This window comes from Schistocerca piceifrons, chromosome 3, assembly GCF_021461385.2.
Source record: "Schistocerca piceifrons isolate TAMUIC-IGC-003096 chromosome 3, iqSchPice1.1, whole genome shotgun sequence".
Classification (NCBI taxonomy): domain Eukaryota; kingdom Metazoa; phylum Arthropoda; class Insecta; order Orthoptera; family Acrididae; genus Schistocerca; species Schistocerca piceifrons.
Window position 1 is genome coordinate 842,706,991 of NC_060140.1, and position 26,828 is coordinate 842,733,818.

Genomic DNA, 26,828 nt, shown 5'->3' on the forward strand with positions numbered 1-26,828 from the left:
AAGCAGACATTTGTAAAGGCAACTCTTTGCCTTTACAAATGTCTGCTTGTGTCTGTGTATGTGTGGATGGATATGTGTGTGTGTGCGCGAGTGTATACCTGTCCTTTTTTCCCCCTAAGGTAAGTCTTTCCGCTCCCGGGATTGGAATGACTCCTTACCCTCTCCCTTAAAACCCATATCCTTTTGTCTTACCTTCTCCTTCCCTCTTTCCTGACGAGGCAACCATTGGTTGCGAGGGCTAGAATTTTGTGTGTATGTTTGTGTTTGTTTGTGTGTCTGTCGACCTGCCAGCGCTTTTGTTTGGTAAGTTTCATCATCTTTCTTTTTAGATATATATATATATATATATATATATATATATATATATATATATATATATATATATATATATATATATATATATATGATATCAATATAATGGAAGGAAACATTCCACGTGGGAAAAATTATATATAAAAACAAAGATGAGGTGACTTACCGAACAAAAGCGCTGGCAGGTCGATAGACACACAAACAAACACAAACATACACACAAAATTCAAGCTTTCGCAACAAACTGTTGCCTCATCAGGAAAGAGGGAAGGAGAGGGGAAGACGAAAGGAAGTGGGTTTTAAGGGAGAGGGTAAGGAGTCATTCCCAATCCCGGGAGCGGAAAGACTTACCTTAGGGGGAAAAAAGGACAGGTATACACTCGCACACACGCACATATCCATCCACACATACAGACACAAGCAGACATATTTAAAGACAAAGAGTTTGGGCAGAGATGTCAGTCGAGATAGAAGTGTAGAGGCAAAGAAGTTGTTGAAAGACAGGTGAGGTATGAGTGGCGGCAACTTGAAATTAGCGGAGATTGAGGCCTGGCGGATGACGAGAAGAGAGGATATACTGAAGGGCAAGTTCCCATCTCCGGAGTTCGGATAGGTTGGTGTTGGTGGGAAGTATCCAGATAACCCGGACGGTGTAACACTGTGCCAAGATGTGCTGGCTGTGCACCAAGGCATGTTTAGCCACAGGGTGATCCTCATTACCAACAAACACTGTCTGCCTGTGTCCATTCATGCGAATGGACAGTTTGTTGCTGGTCATTCCCACATAGAATGCATCACAGTGTAGGCAGGTCAGTTGGTAAATCACGTGGGTGCTTTCACACGTGGCTCTGCCTCTGATCGTGTACACCTTCCGGGTTACAGGACTGGAGTAGGTGGTGGTGGGAGGGTGCATGGGACAGGTTTTGCATCGGGGGCGGTTACAAGGATAGGAGCCAGAGGGTAGGGAAGGTGGTTTGGGGATTTCGTAGGGATGAACTAACAGGTTACGAAGGTTAGGTGGACGGCGGAAAGACACTCTTGGCGGAGTGGGGAGGATTTCATGAAGGATGGATCTCATTTCAGGGCAGGATTTGAGGAAGTCGTATCCCTGCTGGAGAGCCACATTCAGAGTCTGGTCCAGTCCTGGAAAGTATCCTGTCACAAGTGGGGCACTTTTGTGGTTCTTCTGTGGGGGATTCTGGGTTTGAGGGGACGAGGAAGTGGCTCTGGTTATTTGCTTTTGTACCAGGTCGGGAGGGTAGTTGCGGGATGTGAAAGCTGTTTTCAGGTTGTTGGTGTACTGATTCAGGGATTCTGGACTGGAGCAGATTCGTTTGCCACGAAGACCTAGGCTGTAGGGAAGGGACCGTTTGATGTGGAATGGGTGGCAGCTGTCATAATGGAGGTACTGTTGCTTGTTGGTGGGTTTGATGTGGACGGACGTGTGAAGTTGGCCATTGGACAGGTGGAGGTCAACGTCAAGGAAAGTAGCATGGGATTTGGAGTAGGACCAGGTGAAACTGATGGAACCAAAGGAGTTAAGGTTTGAGAGGAAATTCTGGAGTTCTTCTTCACTGTGAGTCCAGATCATGAAGATGTCATCAATAAATCTGTACCAAACTTTGGGTTGGCAGACTTGGGTAACCAAGAAGGCTTCCTCTAAGCGACCCATGAATAGGTTGGCGTACGAGGGGGCCATCCTGGTGCCCATGGCTGTTCCCTTTAATTGTTGGTATGTCTGGCCCTCAAAAGTGAAGAAGTTGTGGGTCAGGATGAAGCTGGCTAAGGTGATGAGGAAAGAGGTTTTAGGTAGGGTGGCAGGTGATCGGCGTGAAAGGAAATGCTCCATCGCAGCGAGGCCCTGGACGTGCGGAATATTTGTGTATAAGGACGTGGCATCAATGGTTACAAGGATGGTTTCCGGGGGTAACAGATTGGGTAAGGATTCCAGGCGTTCAAGGAAGTGGTTGGTGTCCTTGATGAAGGATGGGAGACTGCATGTAATGGGTTGAAGGTGTTGATCTACGTAGGCAGAGATACGCTCTGTGGGGGCTTGGTAACCAGCTACAATGGGGCGGCCGGGATGATTGGGTTTGTGGATTTTAGGAAGAAGGTAGAAGGTAGGGGTGCGGGGTGTCGGTGGGGTCAGGAGGTTGATGGAGTCAGGTGAAGGGCCTAAGTTTCTGAGGATTCCTTGAAGCTCCGCCTGGACATCGGGAATGGGGTTACCTTGGCAAACTTTGTATGTGGTGTTGTCTGAAAGCTGACGCAGTCCCTCAGCCACATACTCCCGACGATCAAGTACCACGGTCGTGGAACCCTTGTCCGCCGGAAGAATGACGATGGATCGGTCAGCCTTCAGATCACGGATAGCCTGGGCTTCAGCAGTGGTGATGTTGGGTGTAGGATTAAGGTTTTTTAGAAGGATTGAGATGCAAGGCTGGAAGTCAGAAATTCCTGGAAGGTTTGGAGAGGGTGATTTTGAGGAAGAGGAGGTGGGTCCCGCTGTGACGGAGGACGGAACTGTTCCAGGCAGGGTTCAATTTGGATGGTGTCTTGAGGAGTCGGATCATTAGGAGTAGGATCATTTTTCTTCGTGGCAAAGTGATACTTCCAGCAGAGAGTACGAGTGTAGGACAGTAAATCTTTGACGAGGGCCGTTTGGTTGAATCTGGGAGTGGGGCTGAAGGTGAGGCCTTTGGATAGGACAGAGGTTTCGGATTGAGAGAGAGGTTTGGAGGAAAGGTTAACTACTGAATTGGGGTGTTGTGGTTCCAGATTGTGTTGATCGGAATTTTGAGGTTTTGGAGGGAGTGGAGCTGGAAGTGGGAGATTGAGTAGATGGGAGAGACTGGGTTTGTGTGCAATGAGAGGAGGTTGAGGTTTGCTGGAAAGGTTGTGAAGGGTGAGTGAGTTGCCTTTCCGGAGGTGGGAAACCAGGAGATTGGATAGTTTTTTGAGGTGGAGGGTGGCATGCTGTTCTAATTTACGGTTGGCCTGTAGGAGGATGCTCTGAACAGCCGGTGTGGATGTGGGAGAGGAAAGATTAAGGACTTTTATTAAGGATAGGAGTTGACGGGTGTGTTCATTGGCTGAGTTGATGTGTAGGTGAAGGATTAGGTGGGTGAGGGCAATGGATTGTTCAGATTGGAACTGGTATAGGGACTGATGGAAGGAAGGGTTGCAGCCAGAGATAGGAACTTTGAGTGTGAGGCCTTTGGGGGTAATGCCAAATGTCAGACAAGCCTGAGAAAATAAAATATGCGAGCGTAATCTGGCTAGGGCGAAGGCATGTTTGCGGAGGGAATGTAAATAAAACTTAATGGGGTCATTGTGGGGGTGTTGTGAGGGTGACATGGTATTAGAAGGTGGAAAGTGTAACATGAGGTGAAATGAAAATGAAAATAAAAATATAAATATATGGGGAGAGATAAAGGTGAACTGGAAAGTAACTGGAGATCTGGAATGAAAAAAGGCGAAAAGGTGTTGGTTACAGCTGGGCTATGTTGGACTTGGGTTGGTAGACAATGATGTGCATAAAGGTTAGGTGGTTGTGTTGCCGCCAAAACACGTTAAAGGACGGAGAAATACGGGAAAATTTCGAAAAAACTGCGTGTAGTATATTAAAAGGAGTGGTATTGTGGTGGCAGATTATGAAAATGAGGCTAACAATTGTCTGACGAAGAAATAATGGCGTTAAAACCTGTGGGAAGCGGCTAAAAATGATCAGTGATGTGGGAAAAACGGAAATGGAAATAAAGCGAAAGTTATTAGAACTGGCCGAAATGGTTGTTTAAAAGGTGAAAGGAGCTGTTTGTGAACTAGAAACGGTGGATATTATAGCGGCGGTAGTGCTGAAAGCGGCAAAAAAATATTTTTTTGGTCATGGTTTGGAAGTGGGTTACGTATTGTTGAGTATATATATAGGCGGGATAAAATAGTATAGCAGATTACGGTAAAAAGGAGAAGGTGAATACAAAGTGAAACTACTGGCAAAAACAGAAAGAGGAAAATAAGACGACAGAAAAGATTTCGAAATGCAACAGTGACAATAACAAACGTAATTGTTGGATTCAAATTAATGATATCAATATAATGGAAGGAAACATTCCACGTGGGAAAAATTATATATAAAAACAAAGATGAGGTGACTTACCGAACAAAAGCGCTGGCAGGTCGATAGACACACAAACAAACACAAACATACACACAAAATTCAAGCTTTCGCAACAAACTGTTGCCTCATCAGGAAAGAGGGAAGGAGAGGGGAAGACGAAAGGAAGTGGGTTTTAAGGGAGAGGGTAAGGAGTCATTCCAATCCCGGGAGCGGAAAGACTTACCTTAGGGGGAAAAAAGGACAGGTATACACTCGCACACACGCACATATCCATCCACACATACAGACACAAGCAGACATATTTAAAGACAAAGAGTTTGGGCAGAGATGTCAGTCGAGATAGAAGTGTAGAGGCAAAGAAGTTGTTGAAAGACAGGTGAGGTATGAGTGGCGGCAACTTGAAATTAGCGGAGATTGAGGCCTGGCGGATGACGAGAAGAGAGGATATACTGAAGGGCAAGTTCCCATCTCCGGAGTTCGGATAGGTTGGTGTTGGTGGGAAGTATCCAGATAACCCGGACGGTGTAACACTGTGCCAAGATGTGCTGGCTGTGCACCAAGGCATGTTTAGCCACAGGGTGATCCTCATTACCAACAAACACTGTCTGCCTGTGTCCATTCATGCGAATGGACAGTTTGTTGCTGGTCATTCCCACATAGAATGCATCACAGTGTAGGCAGGTCAGTTGGTAAATCACGTGGGTGCTTTCACACGTGGCTCTGCCTCTGATCGTGTACACCTTCCGGGTTACAGGACTGGAGTAGGTGGTGGTGGGAGGGTGCATGGGACAGGTTTTGCATCGGGGGCGGTTACAAGGATAGGAGCCAGAGGGTAGGGAAGGTGGTTTGGGGATTTCGTAGGGATGAACTAACAGGTTACGAAGGTTAGGTGGACGGCGGAAAGACACTCTTGGCGGAGTGGGGAGGATTTCATGAAGGATGGATCTCATTTCAGGGCAGGATTTGAGGAAGTCGTATCCCTGCTGGAGAGCCACATTCAGAGTCTGGTCCAGTCCTGGAAAGTATCCTGTCACAAGTGGGGCACTTTTGTGGTTCTTCTGTGGGGGATTCTGGGTTTGAGGGGACGAGGAAGTGGCTCTGGTTATTTGCTTTTGTACCAGGTCGGGAGGGTAGTTGCGGGATGTGAAAGCTGTTTTCAGGTTGTTGGTGTACTGATTCAGGGATTCTGGACTGGAGCAGATTCGTTTGCCACGAAGACCTAGGCTGTAGGGAAGGGACCGTTTGATGTGGAATGGGTGGCAGCTGTCATAATGGAGGTACTGTTGCTTGTTGGTGGGTTTGATGTGGACGGACGTGTGAAGTTGGCCATTGGACAGGTGGAGGTCAGGTGGAGGTCAACGTCAAGGAAAGTAGCATGGGATTTGGAGTAGGACCAGGTGAAACTGATGGAACCAAAGGAGTTAAGGTTTGAGAGGAAATTCTGGAGTTCTTCTTCACTGTGAGTCCAGATCATGAAGATGTCATCAATAAATCTGTACCAAACTTTGGGTTGGCAGACTTGGGTAACCAAGAAGGCTTCCTCTAAGCGACCCATGAATAGGTTGGCGTACGAGGGGGCCATCCTGGTGCCCATGGCTGTTCCCTTTAATTGTTGGTATGTCTGGCCCTCAAAAGTGAAGAAGTTGTGGGTCAGGATGAAGCTGGCTAAGGTGATGAGGAAAGAGGTTTTAGGTAGGGTGGCAGGTGATCGGCGTGAAAGGAAATGCTCCATCGCAGCGAGGCCCTGGACGTGCGGAATATTTGTGTATAAGGACGTGGCATCAATGGTTACAAGGATGGTTTCCGGGGGTAACAGATTGGGTAAGGATTCCAGGCGTTCAAGGAAGTGGTTGGTGTCCTTGATGAAGGATGGGAGACTGCATGTAATGGGTTGAAGGTGTTGATCTACGTAGGCAGAGATACGCTCTGTGGGGGCTTGGTAACCAGCTACAATGGGGCGGCCGGGATGATTGGGTTTGTGGATTTTAGGAAGAAGGTAGAAGGTAGGGGTGCGGGGTGTCGGTGGGGTCAGGAGGTTGATGGAGTCAGGTGAAGGGCCTAAGTTTCTGAGGATTCCTTGAAGCTCCGCCTGGACATCGGGAATGGGGTTACCTTGGCAAACTTTGTATGTGGTGTTGTCTGAAAGCTGACGCAGTCCCTCAGCCACATACTCCCGACGATCAAGTACCACGGTCGTGGAACCCTTGTCCGCCGGAAGAATGACGATGGATCGGTCAGCCTTCAGATCACGGATAGCCTGGGCTTCAGCAGTGGTGATGTTGGGTGTAGGATTAAGGTTTTTTAGAAGGATTGAGATGCAAGGCTGGAAGTCAGAAATTCCTGGAAGGTTTGGAGAGGGTGATTTTGAGGAAGAGGAGGTGGGTCCCGCTGTGACGGAGGACGGAACTGTTCCAGGCAGGGTTCAATTTGGATGGTGTCTTGAGGAGTCGGATCATTAGGAGTAGGATCATTTTTCTTCGTGGCAAAGTGATACTTCCAGCAGAGAGTACGAGTGTAGGACAGTAAATCTTTGACGAGGGCCGTTTGGTTGAATCTGGGAGTGGGGCTGAAGGTGAGGCCTTTGGATAGGACAGAGGTTTCGGATTGAGAGAGAGGTTTGGAGGAAAGGTTAACTACTGAATTGGGGTGTTGTGGTTCCAGATTGTGTTGATCGGAATTTTGAGGTTTTGGAGGGAGTGGAGCAGGAAGTGGGAGATTGAGTAGATGGGAGAGACTGGGTTTGTGTGCAATGAGAGGAGGTTGAGGTTTGCTGGAAAGGTTGTGAAGGGTGAGTGAGTTGCCTTTCCGGAGGTGGGAAACCAGGAGATTGGATAGTTTTTTGAGGTGGAGGGTGGCATGCTGTTCTAATTTACGGTTGGCCTGTAGGAGGATGCTCTGAACAGCCGGTGTGGATGTGGGAGAGGAAAGATTAAGGACTTTTATTAAGGATAGGAGTTGACGGGTGTGTTCATTGGCTGAGTTGATGTGTAGGTGAAGGATTAGGTGGGTGAGGGCAATGGATTGTTCAGATTGGAACTGGTATAGGGACTGATGGAAGGAAGGGTTGCAGCCAGAGATAGGAACTTTGAGTGTGAGGCCTTTGGGGGTAATGCCAAATGTCAGACAAGCCTGAGAAAATAAAATATGCGAGCGTAATCTGGCTAGGGCGAAGGCATGTTTGCGGAGGGAATGTAAATAAAACTTAATGGGGTCATTGTGGGGGTGTTGTGAGGGTGACATGGTATTAGAAGGTGGAAAGTGTAACATGAGGTGAAATGAAAATGAAAATAAAAATATAAATATATGGGGAGAGATAAAGGTGAACTGGAAAGTAACTGGAGATCTGGAATGAAAAAAGGCGAAAAGGTGTTGGTTACAGCTGGGCTATGTTGGACTTGGGTTGGTAGACAATGATGTGCATAAAGGTTAGGTGGTTGTGTTGCCGCCAAAACACGTTAAAGGACGGAGAAATACGGGAAAATTTCGAAAAAACTGCGTGTAGTATATTAAAAGGAGTGGTATTGTGGTGGCAGATTATGAAAATGAGGCTAACAATTGTCTGACGAAGAAATAATGGCGTTAAAACCTGTGGGAAGCGGCTAAAAATGATCAGTGATGTGGGAAAAACGGAAATGGAAATAAAGCGAAAGTTATTAGAACTGGCCGAAATGGTTGTTTAAAAGGTGAAAGGAGCTGTTTGTGAACTAGAAACGGTGGATATTATAGCGGCGGTAGTGCTGAAAGCGGCAAAAAAATATTTTTTTGGTCATGGTTTGGAAGTGGGTTACGTATTGTTGAGTATATATATAGGCGGGATAAAATAGTATAGCAGATTACGGTAAAAAGGAGAAGGTGAATACAAAGTGAAACTACTGGCAAAAACAGAAAGAGGAAAATAAGACGACAGAAAAGATTTCGAAATGCAACAGTGACAATAACAAACGTAATTGTTGGATTCAAATTAATGATATCAATATAATGGAAGGAAACATTCCACGTGGGAAAAATTATATATAAAAACAAAGATGAGGTGACTTACCGAACAAAAGCGCTGGCAGGTCGATAGACACACAAACAAACACAAACATACACACAAAATTCAAGCTTTCGCAACAAACTGTTGCCTCATCAGGAAAGAGGGAAGGAGAGGGGAAGACGAAAGGAAGTGGGTTTTAAGGGAGAGGGTAAGGAGTCATTCCAATCCCGGGAGCGGAAAGACTTACCTTAGGGGGAAAAAAGGACAGGTATACACTCGCACACACGCACATATCCATCCACACATACAGACACAAGCAGACATATTTAAAGACAAAGAGTTTGGGCAGAGATGTCAGTCGAGATAGAAGTGTAGAGGCAAAGAAGTTGTTGAAAGACAGGTGAGGTATGAGTGGCGGCAACTTGAAATTAGCGGAGATTGAGGCCTGGCGGATGACGAGAAGAGAGGATATACTGAAGGGCAAGTTCCCATCTCCGGAGTTCGGATAGGTTGGTGTTGGTGGGAAGTATCCAGATAACCCGGACGGTGTAACACTGTGCCAAGATGTGCTGGCTGTGCACCAAGGCATGTTTAGCCACAGGGTGATCCTCATTACCAACAAACACTGTCTGCCTGTGTCCATTCATGCGAATGGACAGTTTGTTGCTGGTCATTCCCACATAGAATGCATCACAGTGTAGGCAGGTCAGTTGGTAAATCACGTGGGTGCTTTCACACGTGGCTCTGCCTCTGATCGTGTACACCTTCCGGGTTACAGGACTGGAGTAGGTGGTGGTGGGAGGGTGCATGGGACAGGTTTTGCATCGGGGGCGGTTACAAGGATAGGAGCCAGAGGGTAGGGAAGGTGGTTTGGGGATTTCGTAGGGATGAACTAACAGGTTACGAAGGTTAGGTGGACGGCGGAAAGACACTCTTGGCGGAGTGGGGAGGATTTCATGAAGGATGGATCTCATTTCAGGGCAGGATTTGAGGAAGTCGTATCCCTGCTGGAGAGCCACATTCAGAGTCTGGTCCAGTCCTGGAAAGTATCCTGTCACAAGTGGGGCACTTTTGTGGTTCTTCTGTGGGGGATTCTGGGTTTGAGGGGACGAGGAAGTGGCTCTGGTTATTTGCTTTTGTACCAGGTCGGGAGGGTAGTTGCGGGATGTGAAAGCTGTTTTCAGGTTGTTGGTGTACTGATTCAGGGATTCTGGACTGGAGCAGATTCGTTTGCCACGAAGACCTAGGCTGTAGGGAAGGGACCGTTTGATGTGGAATGGGTGGCAGCTGTCATAATGGAGGTACTGTTGCTTGTTGGTGGGTTTGATGTGGACGGACGTGTGAAGTTGGCCATTGGACAGGTGGAGGTCAACGTCAAGGAAAGTAGCATGGGATTTGGAGTAGGACCAGGTGAAACTGATGGAACCAAAGGAGTTAAGGTTTGAGAGGAAATTCTGGAGTTCTTCTTCACTGTGAGTCCAGATCATGAAGATGTCATCAATAAATCTGTACCAAACTTTGGGTTGGCAGACTTGGGTAACCAAGAAGGCTTCCTCTAAGCGACCCATGAATAGGTTGGCGTACGAGGGGGCCATCCTGGTGCCCATGGCTGTTCCCTTTAATTGTTGGTATGTCTGGCCCTCAAAAGTGAAGAAGTTGTGGGTCAGGATGAAGCTGGCTAAGGTGATGAGGAAAGAGGTTTTAGGTAGGGTGGCAGGTGATCGGCGTGAAAGGAAATGCTCCATCGCAGCGAGGCCCTGGACGTGCGGAATATTTGTGTATAAGGACGTGGCATCAATGGTTACAAGGATGGTTTCCGGGGGTAACAGATTGGGTAAGGATTCCAGGCGTTCAAGGAAGTGGTGACCGATCCATCGTCATTCTTCCGGCGGACAAGGGTTCCACGACCGTGGTACTTGATCGTCGGGAGTATGTGGCTGAGGGACTGCGTCAGCTTTCAGACAACACCACATACAAAGTTTGCCAAGGTAACCCCATTCCCGATGTCCAGGCGGAGCTTCAAGGAATCCTCAGAAACTTAGGCCCCCTGCAAAACCTTTCACCTGACTCCATCAACCTCCTGACCCCACCGACACCCCGCACCCCTACCTTCTACCTTCTTCCTAAAATCCACAAACCCAATCATCCCGGCCGCCCCATTGTAGCTGGTTACCAAGCCCCCACAGAGCGTATCTCTGCCTACGTAGATCAACACCTTCAACCCATTACATGCAGTCTCCCATCCTTCATCAAGGACACCAACCACTTCCTTGAACGCCTGGAATCCTTACCCAATCTGTTACCCCCGGAAACCATCCTTGTAACCATTGATGCCACGTCCTTATACACAAATATTCCGCACGTCCAGGGCCTCGCTGCGATGGAGCATTTCCTTTCACGCCGATCACCTGCCACCCTACCTAAAACCTCTTTCCTCATCACCTTAGCCAGCTTCATCCTGACCCACAACTTCTTCACTTTTGAGGGCCAGACATACCAACAATTAAAGGGAACAGCCATGGGCACCAGGATGGCCCCCTCGTACGCCAACCTATTCATGGGTCGCTTAGAGGAAGCCTTCTTGGTTACCCAAGTCTGCCAACCCAAAGTTTGGTACAGATTTATTGATGACATCTTCATGATCTGGACTCACAGTGAAGAAGAACTCCAGAATTTCCTCTCAAACCTTAACTCCTTTGGTTCCATCAGTTTCACCTGGTCCTACTCCAAATCCCATGCTACTTTCCTTGACGTTGACCTCCACCTGTCCAATGGCCAACTTCACACGTCCGTCCACATCAAACCCACCAACAAGCAACAGTACCTCCATTATGACAGCTGCCACCCATTCCACATCAAACGGTCCCTTCCCTACAGCCTAGGTCTTCGTGGCAAACGAATCTGCTCCAGTCCAGAATCCCTGAATCAGTACACCAACAACCTGAAAACAGCTTTCACATCCCGCAACTACCCTCCCGACCTGGTACAAAAGCAAATAACCAGAGCCACTTCCTCGTCCCCTCAAACCCAGAATCCCCCACAGAAGAACCACAAAAGTGCCCCACTTGTGACAGGATACTTTCCAGGACTGGACCAGACTCTGAATGTGGCTCTCCAGCAGGGATACGACTTCCTCAAATCCTGCCCTGAAATGAGATCCATCCTTCATGAAATCCTCCCCACTCCGCCAAGAGTGTCTTTCCGCCGTCCACCTAACCTTCGTAACCTGTTAGTTCATCCCTACGAAATCCCCAAACCACCTTCCCTACCCTCTGGCTCCTATCCTTGTAACCGCCCCCGATGCAAAACCTGTCCCATGCACCCTCCCACCACCACCTACTCCAGTCCTGTAACCCGGAAGGTGTACACGATCAGAGGCAGAGCCACGTGTGAAAGCACCCACGTGATTTACCAACTGACCTGCCTACACTGTGATGCATTCTATGTGGGAATGACCAGCAACAAACTGTCCATTCGCATGAATGGACACAGGCAGACAGTGTTTGTTGGTAATGAGGATCACCCTGTGGCTAAACATGCCTTGGTGCACAGCCAGCACATCTTGGCACAGTGTTACACCGTCCGGGTTATCTGGATACTTCCCACCAACACCAACCTATCCGAACTCCGGAGATGGGAACTTGCCCTTCAGTATATCCTCTCTTCTCGTCATCCGCCAGGCCTCAATCTCCGCTAATTTCAAGTTGCCGCCACTCATACCTCACCTGTCTTTCAACAACTTCTTTGCCTCTACACTTCTATCTCGACTGACATCTCTGCCCAAACTCTTTGTCTTTAAATATGTCTGCTTGTGTCTGTATGTGTGGATGGATATGTGCGTGTGTGCGAGTGTATACCTGTCCTTTTTTCCCCCTAAGGTAAGTCTTTCCGCTCCCGGGATTGGAATGACTCCTTACCCTCTCCCTTAAAACCCACTTCCTTTCGTCTTCCCCTCTCCTTCCCTCTTTCCTGATGAGGCAACAGTTTGTTGCGAAAGCTTGAATTTTGTGTGTATGTTTGTGTGTCTATCGACCTGCCAGCGCTTTTGTTCGGTAAGTCACCTCATCTTTGTTTTTTTATATATATATATATATATATATATATATATATATATATATATATATATATATATATATATATATATATATATATATATCTTAAGCATGGATTGCTGTTTACTTTAATCCCCCCCCCTCCCCCCCCCCCCCCCCCACACACACACACACACACACACACACACACACACACACACACACACACACAGTTTCGCAGCAGGTGGATGGGTTGTGGTGGGGAGGAAGTGCTAGGAGGGGTGGGTGGGGAGAGGGAGATGGGAAGCAGTGAGAGCGATGGGGTGGTTGGCTAGTGGCTCAGAGAGAGAAGTGGCTAGTAGCCAGCTAGAAATGCAGAAGCGAGGGCTGGCAGCAAGCTCCAGAAAATTTACCAATTCTCGGTATCATTAACTCCAATTTTCTAAGATCTATTAGGTGCAAGACAGTCAATCTAACATGCAAAAGTATTGTTGCTATACCTCTACTCTACTCCAAAGTTCATTCCAGAATCTTAATTGTAATGCAAAACACTCGTAAAGTGAGACAACTTATCCTATACAAATTAACGTAAAGTATGACAATGTGTTCCACGCAGAAAAAGTACTACAAGTTTTATCTTATTCATGCCATGTAGTCAAAGCACTGAACGACCTGAGTCGAAACAAGGTCCCCGGAGTAGACAACATTCCATTAGAACTACTGACAGCCTTGGGAGAGCCAGTCCTGACAAAACTCTACCATCTGGTGAGCAAGATGTAGGAGACAGGCGAAATACCCTCAAACTTCAAAAAATATATAATAATTCCAATCCCAAAGAAAGCACATGTTGACAGGTGTGAAAATTACCGAACTATCAGTTTAATAAGTCACAGCTGCAAAATACTAACACGAATTCTTTACAGACGAATGGAAAAACTGATAGAAGCCGACCTCGGGTAAGATCAGTTTGGATTCCGTAGAAATGTTGGAACACACGAGGCAATACTGACCCTGCGACTTACCTTAGAAGAAAGATTAAGGAAAGGCAAACCTACGTTTCTAGCATTTGTAGACTTAGAGAAAGGTTTTGACAACGTTGATTGGAATACTCTCTTTCAAATTCTGAAGGTGGCAGGGGTACATTTCAGGGAGCGAAAGGCTATTTACAATTTGTACAGAAAGCAGATGGCAGTTATAAGAGTCGAGGGGCATGAAAGGGAAGCAGTGGTTGGGAAGGGAGTGAGACAGGGTTGTAGCCTGTCCCCGATGTTGTTCAATCTGTATATCAAGCAAGCAGTGAAGGAAACAAAAGAAAAATTCGGAGTAGGTATTAAAATCCATGGAGAAGAAATAAAAACTTTGAGGTTCACCAATGACATTGTAATTCTGTCAGAGACAGCAAAGGACCTGAAAGAGCAGCTGAATGGAATGGACAGTGTCTTGAAAGGAGGGTACAAGATGAACATCAACAAAAGCGAAACAAGGATAATGGAATGTAGTCGAATTAAGTCGGGTGATGCTGCCGGAATTAGATTAGGAAATGAGACACTTGAAGTAGTAAAGGAGTTTTGCTATTTGGGGAGCAAAATAACTGATGATGGTCGAAGTAGAGAGGATATAAAATGCAGACTGGCAATGGCAAGGAAAGCGTTAATTTGTTAACATCGAGTATAGATTTAAGTGTCCGGAAGTCGTTTCTGAAAGTATTTGTATGGAGTGTAGCCTGTATGGAAGTGAAACATGGACGATAAATAGTTTGGACAAGAAAAGAATAGAAGCTTTCGAAATATGGTGCTACAGAAGAATGCTGAAGATTAGTTGGGTAGATCACATAACTAATGAGGAGGTATTGAATAGAATTGGAGAGAAGAGCAGCTTGTGGCACAACTTGATTAGAAGAAGGGATCGGTTGGTAGGACATGTTCTGAGACATGGAGGGATCACCAATTTAGTATTGGAGGGCAGTGTGGAGGGTAAAAATCGAAGAGGGAGACCAAGAGATGAATACACTAAGCAGATTCAGAAGGATGTAGGCTGCAGTAGGTACTGAGAGATGAAGAAGCTTGCACAGGATAGAGTAGCATGGAGAGCTGCATCAAACCAGTCTCAGGACTGAAGACAACAACAACAACAACAACAACAGTCAAATAAAATTGTACATACAGTATTATGTACTTTATTATTTGTGATACATAACTAACCCCTTTTTTTACTAGGAAGCTATCTACAGTCATTTGTTTCTGCTGACATTTCAACACTTGGAGAAAATGCGACATATCATTATCATCAAATAACCTTGTAGCATGCATAGGCACTGCTTTATTGGGATGATGATTTTCAATGTACACTGCAGCCGATTCCAATGCCTTCAGCATTTCTCTTATTGCACCACAAGTTTGCTGCTCTGCCGTTCCCATTACCGCCTCCACCACCTCCTCTGAGGAACACCTCTCCACAACTTCCTGCTGTGAAACATGCTGCAACTCCATAAGCACTTCAGTGGTCTTTGGTAACCCCTTCCCATACCTTTTCGATCTTGACGCAGGCAACAATGTTGAAATGATATTTCCAAAACTCCTTCAGAGAGAGAGAGAGAGAGAGAGAGAGAGAGAGAGAGAGAGAGAGAGAATGGTAACTTCAGTCAACTCAAAGCAATTCTCGAAGAGTGCTTTAGTGTGGAACATCTTAAAAGTAGAAATAATCTGCTGGTCCATAGGCTGGAGTAATGGAGGGGTGTTGAGAGGCAGAAATTTGATCTTGACGGATTGAAATTCTTCAAGGAGGTGGTCTTGTAGGCCTGGAGAATGGGGCAGGAGCATTGTCCGCAACACAAAAAGGCATGGTGTGGCAGATTCATCTCGAGCAAATATTTTTTTCACTGAAGCGCCAAACACTTCACTGATCCAATGACGAAAAAGACCATGTGTCACCTAAGCCTTGTTGTTGGACCTCCAGATCACATTTAACCTGTTGTTCTGGACTTTACACTTATTGAAGCCGAATGGAGTTTCTGAATGGTAGATTTAATTTTCAAACCACCACTTCCATTTGCACAGAATAGCAGTATGAGACTGTCTTCCATCGGCTTGTAACACGGCATTGCATTCTCCCCTGCTGTAATAAAGCCATGCTTCTGCATTTTTTCCAAACTAGACCCGCCTTGTTACAATTAAAGACCTGTTGGCAGCAGATGACCCTCAGAGTTTATGAGCACCTTGCAGATGCTGAAGAAGTTCTTTGCTGTCTTTGGTCAGAGCTGGCTGCTTCAGCATGCTTCACAAAACTGTTGGTGCTGGTTCTTCTCTTAAACTTCTCAAATCATCCACAGCTTCGCTTCAACACTTCTTCAGCCACTGGTGACCCTGGCATCATCTTAATGAGGCGAAGGTCATTCTCATCTCATAAATGATGCTCTCGTTAATAGTGTCGGGCGCTGCAGTCTGGAACCGCAAGACCGCTACGGTCGCAGGTTCGAATCCTGCCTCGGGCATGGATGTTTGTGATGTCCTTAGGTTAGTTAGGTTTAACTAGTTCTAAGTTCTAGGGGACTAATGACCTCAGCAGTTGAGTCCCATAGTGCTCAGAGCCATTTGAACCTTTTTCCTTCTTTCCTCTTGAAAACATGCTAGAAAATATTATTTGCTAAAAATTAATTTCGCAAACTCCCAAGACAGCTGCAGGACTCCATGTAGATAATGATTTTATTGGGGATTAATGTCCAGATAAACTGTTTTCATGCTATAGAACAAACACGTAAAAATAAAATAATAATAACGATAAAAAGTTGGTTGAATGAGAGAAAATAATTTAAATTACTCTAGTAATTACTACACTTACCATCAACTTATAAATGTCCATTGCCAACTTACACATGAAACACTGTCAGTTATAGGTGTAATAAAACCAAATTTAAAGTATACTAACACACACTTTCATGCAGTAAATGCAAGAGGTTAGAAAAAAATACTTTGTATGTTGTCTGTTCTAGCACGGAAAATGTACCCTGTGTCTGCAAATAGTTTCCCATAAACATAATTACTTAGCCAGCACTTGCTAAACATCATAAGTCTGAAACAGACCTTAAGATACACCATAGACAAAGGTAGCATTCAGTGATGTAGGTAGTTAGTCTTTCTTTCTTCATACAACTTTCTGGGGAGGGCAACCACACCTCAGAGAATTGCGAACAACAATAAACACTCAGCACAATTAATAACCATTTAAACTGTCATCAAAATTATGACAGTTAAAAAGTCTAGAACGATGTGTTTTCGAAAGCCACATAGCTATAAGAAGGTGCTATATTCATAACTACCAGTTTCACGTCAGTACAGGCACACCTTCAGGTTTATCTGCCAAAAATTCAAATCACTGTGAGAAAATTTGTGAAATGGTGGAAATACGGAACCATAAATAGTTCTGGCATAAAAAACAATGACAAGTACTCTCACAATGGTTGTATTTTCATAATGTGGATGGACAATTATGGAGTCCCACCATTTGAGAAGTTATCCACATTAAGAATCAAACCATGTTGGTGAGTAATCATAACAAAAGAGACTACAACCAAAAGGTGCTTGTCAAAAGTGTACAAAGCATGACTGCTTGTGAGCAAGGCCTAGAAAATTGGTGGTGGTGGTGGTGGTGGTGGTGGTGGTGGTGGTGGTGGTGGTGAGGGGGGGGGGGGGGGGGGCACTAATGTCCCCGTCCATAATAGTGTCCCATTCATTATCTGTTTTTCCCCCTGTTTTATTCAGCAGTCATGTACACTTTTGAGAAGCACCTTTTGGGTCTACTCAGTTTTATTATGACAATCCCAAAATGGTTCAAATGGCTCTGAGGACTATGCGACGTAACTTCTGAGGTCATCAGTCGCCTAGAACTTAGAACTAATTAAACGTAACACACATCCATGCCCGATTCGAACCTGCGACCGGAGCGGTCGCTGGCTCCAGATTGTAGCGCCTAGAACCGCACGGCCACTCTGGCCAGCATGACAATCCACCAAGATGGTTTCACTCTTAATGTCGATAACTTCCCCAATGTTGGAACCCCATAGTTGTCTATGGACATTACAAAAATATTACCATTGTGAGTATTAATAATTATTTTTGTTGAATGCCAACACTATCTACATATTTTTATTTCTACCATTTCATAAAATTTCACACCGATTTGTAATCTTGGCAGATAAACTTGATGCTGTGTCTATACTGAAATGAAAACACTAGTGACAAATAAAGCAACTTCATACAGCTTGCAGCTTTTGGAAAGGCTGCACCATCTTTTACTTTTTTTTAAATTGCTATGATAATTAAAATGGTTACTGAGTGTTTGTTTCTTTGTTTAGCCGCCTTATTAACAGAGAGACCCCAATTTGTAAAACATTGAGGAAATTCCACACTTCCCATTTTTCTAATTTGTGTGTGTGTGTGTGTGTGTGTGTGTGTGTGTGTGTGTGTGTGTGTGTGTGAGAGAGAGAGAGAGAGAGAGAGAGAGAGAGAGAGAGAGAGAGAGAGAGAGCGCATGCACATCACTGCACCCCTGCATGTAACAAAAGTTACTTGAGAGTCCACTAGCAGTTTAATGTCCATACTATGACACGTCCCCTCATTCATGTATTCTGGCTAAAGCACTTTTCTCACTAGTCAATAATTAACACACTCATAAATGCTGAAGCAGTACTACCACACTACTTTTTAAAGAACTTTTTTCAATTACATCAAAATGGAAAGGTATATAATTTAGTCATAAACTTATATGCTGGTATGTTAATGAAAAAGTAATCCTAACAGGAACAAGGATATCAATTAAAGCTTACTTGTTTAAATGCTCTTTTGTATTCTCTTGAAGCTGTTTCCACCGTGAATTTTGTACTAAATATATTGCACAACTTTGCCCCATATCCGTTTCTACCACCAGTGACCTTTTCTTCTTCGTCGTTATAATTTGACGAGGTAAGCAGGTACCCAAAAATCATGGTGGGAACATACATTTTCTCATCTTTGTGCTCAACAACAGGAATACCTTTACCATTATTCCATACCGATACTGTGTTGTTCTCTCTGACAAAAGAGAAATTAACCAATTAAATACATATGGTTGAAGACATGCAAAACCAACATATTTACTAACAACACATACTTAAGATATTTGATAATGATTAGAGTTAACTTACGCATCAATGTCTATCTTTATACAATCCATCTTTGGATCTCTCTGCTTATTATCTGCAGCATTTACCAGAATTTCATCAAAAATTTTGTAAAGACCTGGAACATATGTAATCTCTTTCTGCACCATCATTTCCTGCTCTGAATCATACACCCACATTACTTCTGTGACAGGTTCAACAGACCCTGTAAATGAAAAGGCATATAGTGGCTTCAATAACACAGTTTTATTGCAAAAAAAAAAAAAAAAAAAAAAAAAAAAAAAAAAAAAAAAAAAAAAAAAAAAAAAAAAAAATATAAGATCGTGATCTTATCTCACAACAGATATCTGTGAAGTTAGTCACTTTTTATTTTCTTGACATTGTATGCAAAATACTCTCATGAGCAATTGAATTAAAGATACCTATACTACAAAAGAAGGTAACTTCTACTTCCACAGCAAACAGAATATAGCCTAGTATGACAAAGAACTGGGATGTTGTCACACCTGCACTGGCCAGCTGTTAAGCACTGGAAGAGAATGACACATTCTTAGCACATTTGACTGCAGCAAGCTGGTGAGTGCCTGGCGCATCAGATGCTAGCCTACACACCCTTCAGACACTTGGCTTTTTCATATGCCACCTTGTCATGAGTACTCCATGACATCACAACAAAGGGAAACCAGCAAGCCTCAATCAAATGCCAAATACAGGTTATAGTAACAGTGGATAGATGAGCCGCAGTGCAGCAAATCACTAATCAGTTCAATTCTCAGCAACAACATGAGCAACCATGTTATCCACAAATGCCACCTTTAAAAGCTACCACCCAATACATATACTTCTGTTCCCCAAATGTTACAAGATACCAGAGATCACTGCAAGTAGCTCAAACACTGCAACCAGAAGCTCCGAGAATGGAGAAAGGTTGCCTGGATTGAAGAGTTGAGAAATCGCATCGGCATACACTGATGGCAGGGTGCAAGTGGGTCAAAACCCAATTGAGTGAGTTTATCCAACTTGGCAAGAGGGTAATGGTCAAGCAGTAGGTGGAAATATTCCAATGTGGGTGGGGGATGTTTACATGGAATTAAATTGGACCTCTGATATGTCTGCCATCAGGTACCATTGGACATTGGTTCAGGGGCTTGCTGATCAATAATATATACCCAACACGTGTCCAGTGTCTTCTGCAGAACAATGCATCACTCTATAATCCCCTAATTGTGTACCAAACAGTTACTAGCTTTGTTTCACTAATGATAAAAACATCCTATGGCTCACACAAACACACACCTCACTGTATCTATCATAATAAATTAAAATGCAGAGAATTTATCTTCTAAGAATAAGAAATGTGACCCTGTTGCTGACTTAAGCCCCATTAAATAAATGGATTTTCAGCAATGTGTTAAGTACAGAAAGAATGTGTTATACGACAATAATTACATTAACACCACTGATACTCTTAAAATGTGCAAGTTGTTAAAAACTGAAAGCCAAATGAAATGTGGAATAGGTTCAGTTTTTTCATTTTCATAGTTACCAGAACAATAGAAATACCCACACAGTAAAGCATCTTTAAGAAACATTAACTTTTTCTGCAGACAACAACTGCTAGTGGGAGAATATTATTGTGAATAATACTCCTCCTACATGTTATGTGTTGTGAGGAGCGTGAACAATCAACAGAATAGCCAAGTATTCAAGGATTGTCACAAAGTGCTGTGCAGCTAAACTGACAAGTGCTGTCAGTACTTAGGCATCACCTGTTACCGCAGTTACAATCTCATATGACCTGCATATATTGTGTATTGAGAAACAATTTGCAAATCACAGCAGCAAGCATTATGTATTTCTTGCCGAAAACAAATACTGACAAGTCAATGGTTGAAGAAGGCCAATATATGATCAGTCATCCAGCATCTTGCTTCCTATCATTAAATCACAGTTACCTCCAATGAAAATCCAGAAAACATTATTGCACTGGGTTGCCCATTTCTGTGAATCAGCTCTGTGCCTAACATTGAGAATTGTCATGACAATAGCACAAAATCTCATTTTAATTACCCACCTGCCTCTTGGAGCAGATAATTCAATGCTACCTTCCTCTCCCATATAACTTACAGAGCGTAGTGTACTGCAAAACAAATGGTTCAAAATTCCTCTGGAAACAACAAATTGTATGAGTCCATCTCACAAAATTGAACTGTATGACAAGCAAAAGATCGTCCTCCACAAATTAACGAAGAACACTGAGGAATTTTCACAATATTTTGGTCATCATCTGCAATTACAAGAACTTCCCATTGGAACTGATAACAATGCTAATTTCTCTGTCCTTAAAGAAAATAGAACCTGTAGCTCACTTGCCAGTGCTTTACATCGTTTTATGAAGTCTAAGTTGGCTATAGCCTTAGAGTGCTCGGACTAAATGCATCTTCAGCACAATATTGGTTGGTTGGTTTAGAGAGAGAGAGAGAGAGAGAGAGAGAGAGAGAGAGGGGGGGGGGGGGGGGGCGAAGGGACCAAACAATGAGGCCATCAGTCCCTTGTTGCTAATAAAATAATACCACAAGTGGGAGAATAAAATGGACGAGACATATAACACAAAACGGAAAGAAAGGAAAAAACACAAGAACAAACAAATGGCAGCGAACACTAAAAGGAACAAAAGAGGACAAGAAAACAACAGAAACGCTAGAAACAGAAGAGAGTAAAACAAGAAACCAGATAGCAGTGCCTGGCCGACCACGAGAATAAAAAGGAAAAGCCAGCACTAGGGTGGAGGACACAGAGGGACAAAGGACATGTACTAAAACCTACACAGAAGTATAAAATCCACTCACATGGATAAGACATAAAACTAAAGCTGCTGCTGAGGGATCGTCTCCCAACACCGAAGGTAGTGAGCTGGGAAAATTAAAAGTCGCTGAAGAGCGGCAAAAAGTGGGCAGTCCAGCAAGAGCTGGACGAGTGTCATTTGGGAGCCACAGCAACACAGAGGTGGGTCCTCGCGACGGAGTAGGTAACCATGTGTTAGCCAAATATAACCAATGCAGAGCCGGCAGAGGACAAATGATTCCCTGCAAGAGGACCACACGGAAAACTTCCACACATTCGTAGCCTCCTTAATGACAAGCAGTTTGTTGTGCGTACTGTTATGCCATTCCGTCTCTCAAAGCCGGAAAACCCTGCAGCACAAAACAGAATGCAGGTCAGCTTCAGAGATGCCCATCTCCAGAAGCGGCTTCCACGTCGCCTGTTTGGCCAGCCTGTCGGCAAGTTCGTTAGCTGGGATTCCGACCTGTCCTGGGGTCCACACAAACACCACTGAATGACGGGTCCGATCCAGGGCATAGATGGATTCCTGGATGGACGCTACCAGAGGATGGCGAGGGTAGCACTGGTCGATAGCTTGTAGGCTGCTCAATGAGTCAATACACAGGAGAAGTGACGTGGCAGGGCACGAGCGGATGTGCTCAAGAGCACGAAATATGGCCACCAGCTCTGCAGTGAAAACACTGCAGCCTTCTGCCAAGGCATGCTGTTCAATATGTCCTCCATGAACATATGTAAAGCCTATGTGACCATCAGCCATCGAGCCGTCTCTGTAAACCACAACAGAGCCCCGGTACATATCAAGAATCGAGAGGAAGTGGCAGCGGCGGGGTTAACAGAGTCCTTAGGAAGATGCAAAAGGTCCAGACGAAGCTGCAGCTGAGCCGTACCCCATGAATGTGTACGTGAACGGACCGCAAGTAGAGGTGGTAAAGAGGACTCCAATACGGACAGAAGGGACTGCACGCTAACCGTAATCGTTAGCCCCGACCTGGGCCGCCAATGCAGGAGATGGACTGCCGCGGGTGGGGAAAGAAGATGGTAATTCGGATGCTCAGAGGAACTACAAATGTGTGCAGCGTAAATGGCGAGCAGTTGTGTACATCTAATCTATAATGGAGGAACCCCAGCCTCCGCCAGTATGCTGGTCATCTGACTCGTCCTACAAACTCCTGTCGCTAGCCAAACCCCACAGTGGTGCTCATGGTCAAGTAAATGCAACGCTGAGGATGCTGCCGAACCATAAACCACACTCCCATAGTCAATTAGGGATTGGAAAAGAGCTCTGTAGAGCTGCAGCAGCGTAGAGCAATCTGCACCCCAATTGGTGTTGCTCAGGCAACGGAGGGCATTGAGGTGCTGCCAGCACTTCCACTTAAGCTGACGAAGGTTTGGAAGCCAAGTCAATCAAACGTTGAAAATCACTCCTAAGAATAGATATGTCTCCACTACAATGAGTGGATTGTCATGAAGGTAAAGTTCTGGGTCCGGATGAATGGTACGGTGCTGACAGAAGTGTGTGGCACATGACTTTGCGGTTGAAAACTGGAAGCCATGGGCTACAGCCTATGACCACGCCTTGTGGATGACTCCCTGTAGGTGCCGCTCAGCAACACCAGTACTAGTGGAGCAGTACAAAATGCAGAAATCGTCTGCATACTGGGATGGTGAAACTGAAGGCCCTACAGCTGCTGCTAGATCATTAATGGCCACTAAGAAGAGATAGACACTCAATACAGAGCCTGTGGGACACCATTCTCCTGGATATCGGGGGAACGATGGGAGGCACCACGGAAACCCCACTCATAAAATGTGGCAAGGATATGATGTCACCAGGTCGTGTCATACGCTTTACGCAAGTTAAAAAAGGTGGCAACCAGGTGTTGGCGTCTGGAAAAGACTGTTCGGATGGCAGAATCGAGGGATACCAGATTATCAGTGGCGGAGCAACCCTGGCAGAAGCAGCCCTGACATGAGGCCAGGAGCCTATGTGACTCCAGGACACAACCGTTGACACACCATTTGTTCCAGCAGCTTACAAAGAATGTTGGTGAGGTTAATGGGCCGATAGCTATCCACGTCAAGCGGGTTCTTACCGGGTTTGAGCACTGGAATGACAGTGCTCTCATGCCATTGCGATGAAAAGACACCGTTGCACCAAATCCTGTTGAAGACAACGAAGAGAATCTACTTGCAGTCAGGCGAGAATGTTTAATCATCTGACTGTGGATCCGATCCAGCCCAGGAGCTGTGTCGGCGCAACATGCAAGGGCGCTGATGAGTCTCACTCTGTAAATGGGGCGTTATAGGGTTCACTGTGCCGTGTAGTGAACGAAATCACTTTCCTTTCCATCCGCTGTTTGAGAGTGCGAAAGGCTGGGGGTAATTCTCCGATGCAGAGGTGCGAGCATTGTGCTCAGCAAAGTGCTCGGCAACCACATTTGTGTTGGTAGATAACACGCCACTTATGTTAACACCAGTAACACCTGTAGGGGTTTAGCACCCAAAAATTCGTTTGATCTTTGCCGACACTTGAGAAGGTGACTTATGGCATCCAATGGTTGACACGTACCTCTCCCAACACTCCTGCTTCCGTTGTTTGATAAGATGGCGAATTCGGGCACAGAGCGGTTTAAAGGCTATGAGGTGCTCCAGGAAAGGGTGCCGCTTATGCTGCTGTAGAGCTCGTCGACACTCCTTAATTACCTCAGTGACTTCCTGCGACCACCAAGGGACTGTCTTTCAGTGGGGGCAACCTAAAGAACAAGGGATAACGTTTTTCGACACACAAAACAATCTTTGTTACCTGCTCAACCACCACATTGATGTTACCATGTAAGCGAGATTTAACTGTGGCAGCAGAGGTGAAAGTTCCCAGTCTGCCTTGTTTAAAGCCCATCTGGGCAGGCATCCATGGGCCTGACGCTCGGCAGTGACAGGAAGATGGGGAAGTGGTCATTACCATACAGGTCGTCATGTGCTCTCCAGTGGATAGCAGGACGAAGGCCAGGACTGCAAACCAAGAAATCAATGGCCCAATATGTGCCACACTGAAATGTGTAGCAGCCCCAGTATTTAAGAGGGGCAGAGGTCGAGTTGTGACAGTAAATTTTCGACGTCTCTGCCAGTAAGAACTATGCCACCCCCACAAAGGGTTATAAGCCTTAAACTCTCCCAAGCATAGGAAAGGTTTAGGGAGTTGATCAATACGTGCAGCCAATGCAATCAGGAATACTGCACCATTTGGAGCAAGATATACGTTGCAGACAGTTATTTCCTGTGTCGTCCTTATCCTGACAGCCACAGCTTCAAGAGGGGTTTGAAGGGGCACAGGTTCACTGTATAATGAGTTCAGGACATAGAAGCAAACTCTACCTGATACTCAATTATAGTCGCTATGGTTCCTGTAATATCCCTTATAGCCGCAGAGGGCAGGGTCCACATTGCCGGGCACCAGGTTTCCTGGAGGGCAATGCAGAAAGCAGGTGTAAAGCTTAACAGTTGCTGTAGCTCAGCTAAGTGGTGGAAAAAACTGCCAACAATTCCACTGGAGGATGACGTTATTGTGAGACTGGGAAGGCATGGAACATTCAAAGAGGCAGTTTACACCTCAGGGTCACCTGCTGCCACCAACTTTTTGCCTGATCAGTCTATATCCATTGTGTCTGAGGGTCTGGCGAGATCTAGTTCCTCAGCCGATGCCAGAATCTCCACCCTATCCTCAGCTGCAGAGCTTGTAGGTAGCAGTGGTGTGGGTGCCACCACTATTTCCTTGGTCTTAGGGGGGGGTCTTCTTTTTGGATTTCTCTCACTGCTCCTTGGGTTTCTCTGACTGGGAGGACTTCACTTCACATGCAGTATTGCGATGTGACTGGCGTCTGCAATCTCAATATGTGACGTTGGAAGTACAGCAGGAAGACATAAGGCTGAACTTCCAGCACTTAAAGCACTGCATCGGGGGAGGGATATAGGGCTTTACATCACAGCACTAGCCCGTCACCTTGACCCTCTCACGCAATGTATCACCTTCGAAGGCCACAATGAAGGCACTGGTGGCAACCTGATTATCCCTCGGACCCCTGTGGGCACGCCGGACGAAATTTACACCTCGCCGCTCTAAATTGGCGCGCAGCTTATCGTCAGATTGCAAAAGAAGGTCCCTGTGATATATGATACCCTGGACCATATTTAAGCTCTTATGTGGAGTAATGGTAACAAACATCCCCCAACTTGTTACAAGTGAGTAACGCCAGTGATTGGGCAGAGGTTGCACTTTTGATCAAGACTGACCCACATCTCATTTTGGACAATCCCTCTATCTTCTCAAACTTGTCCTCTAAATGCTCAACAAAAAAGAAGCTTCATTGTCAGCTCTTGAACATACAAGGTACCGGGGCGAATAAGATCCGCTGCCATTCTTTGCCTAATGTTCCTCCCATGGTGTGGCCAGGGGGGGAACGATTTGGGGTCATACTTCTGTGTACTGAATTGAGCTCCTGAACGTTTCGAGACTGCTGATGTTTTACCTCCAGCAAGAGATGATGGACTACACTTCATTGCATGTCATCCCCCTGATGCCACCCACTCCAACCAGGGGGCCTCCCCATGGGCTCCACCTAGCCACAGCAAAGGCCCCTGTGTGGTCAGGGGGCTACAACCAACAGGGTACGTGGCGGCCCCACCACATCGGACTGGCTACCGTACTGGATATCAGGTGCAAAGAAGTCCATGGCCATCGTCGACACAGAAAGCGACACAGCATACTGCATGGTGGAAAATGCACCCAGGAAGGTGTCCTCGCCCAAGAGATGGAGAATGAGTGGGACTGAAATGCGACGACAAGAAAGTGGGCTAAAGATGTCTATGCATGACAGACACTATGCACCATGTAAGGCGCCCTTCCCCAATTGGCTCACTCATTGGGAAAATTTTGAAGAATGGAGGTCAAACCCTACAGGGAACCATCACATAAAGGCCGAAACGTGTGAAACGCCTTTTAGTCGCATCTTATGACAGGCAGGAATAGCTTGGGCCAATTCTTACCCCAGGCCTGCAGGAGGCAGCACAATATTCTTACAAAAATAATAAAAACTGAAAAGATCTACCTCAACTGTAAACTATCCAATAAAAACTCAATATTCTGGAAAAACACCATAAATATGTCACCCTGTCTATTAACCAACAACGTTCAGCACAATTTCGCATGTTACATTTAGTAACTCTACGGACGTTGACAGACACAGTTACCATGGAGGGTTCTCTCAGACTCTTTATTTTTTATAAATAAAGCAAATGTTTTATTGAATATTTATTTTCATGACTTCTTGTCATTCATTACATTTCTTACAAGTAGTCATTGTGGAAATTGCAGGATTTTAAACATTTAGACAAATAAAA

General features: G+C 45.3%; 1 protein-coding gene across 1 annotated transcript in view; it reads right to left on the bottom strand.

Annotated features, from left to right (window-relative positions):
• The window catches only part of LOC124789783 (DNA topoisomerase 2-alpha-like), a 195,246-nt gene that overhangs the window by 151,927 nt on the left and 16,491 nt on the right, over positions 1–26,828 (bottom strand). The window contains 2 exon segments of the mRNA XM_047257251.1: positions 18,258–18,501; positions 18,615–18,795. Of these exon segments, the coding sequence (XP_047113207.1) occupies positions 18,258–18,501; positions 18,615–18,795 (425 nt within the window).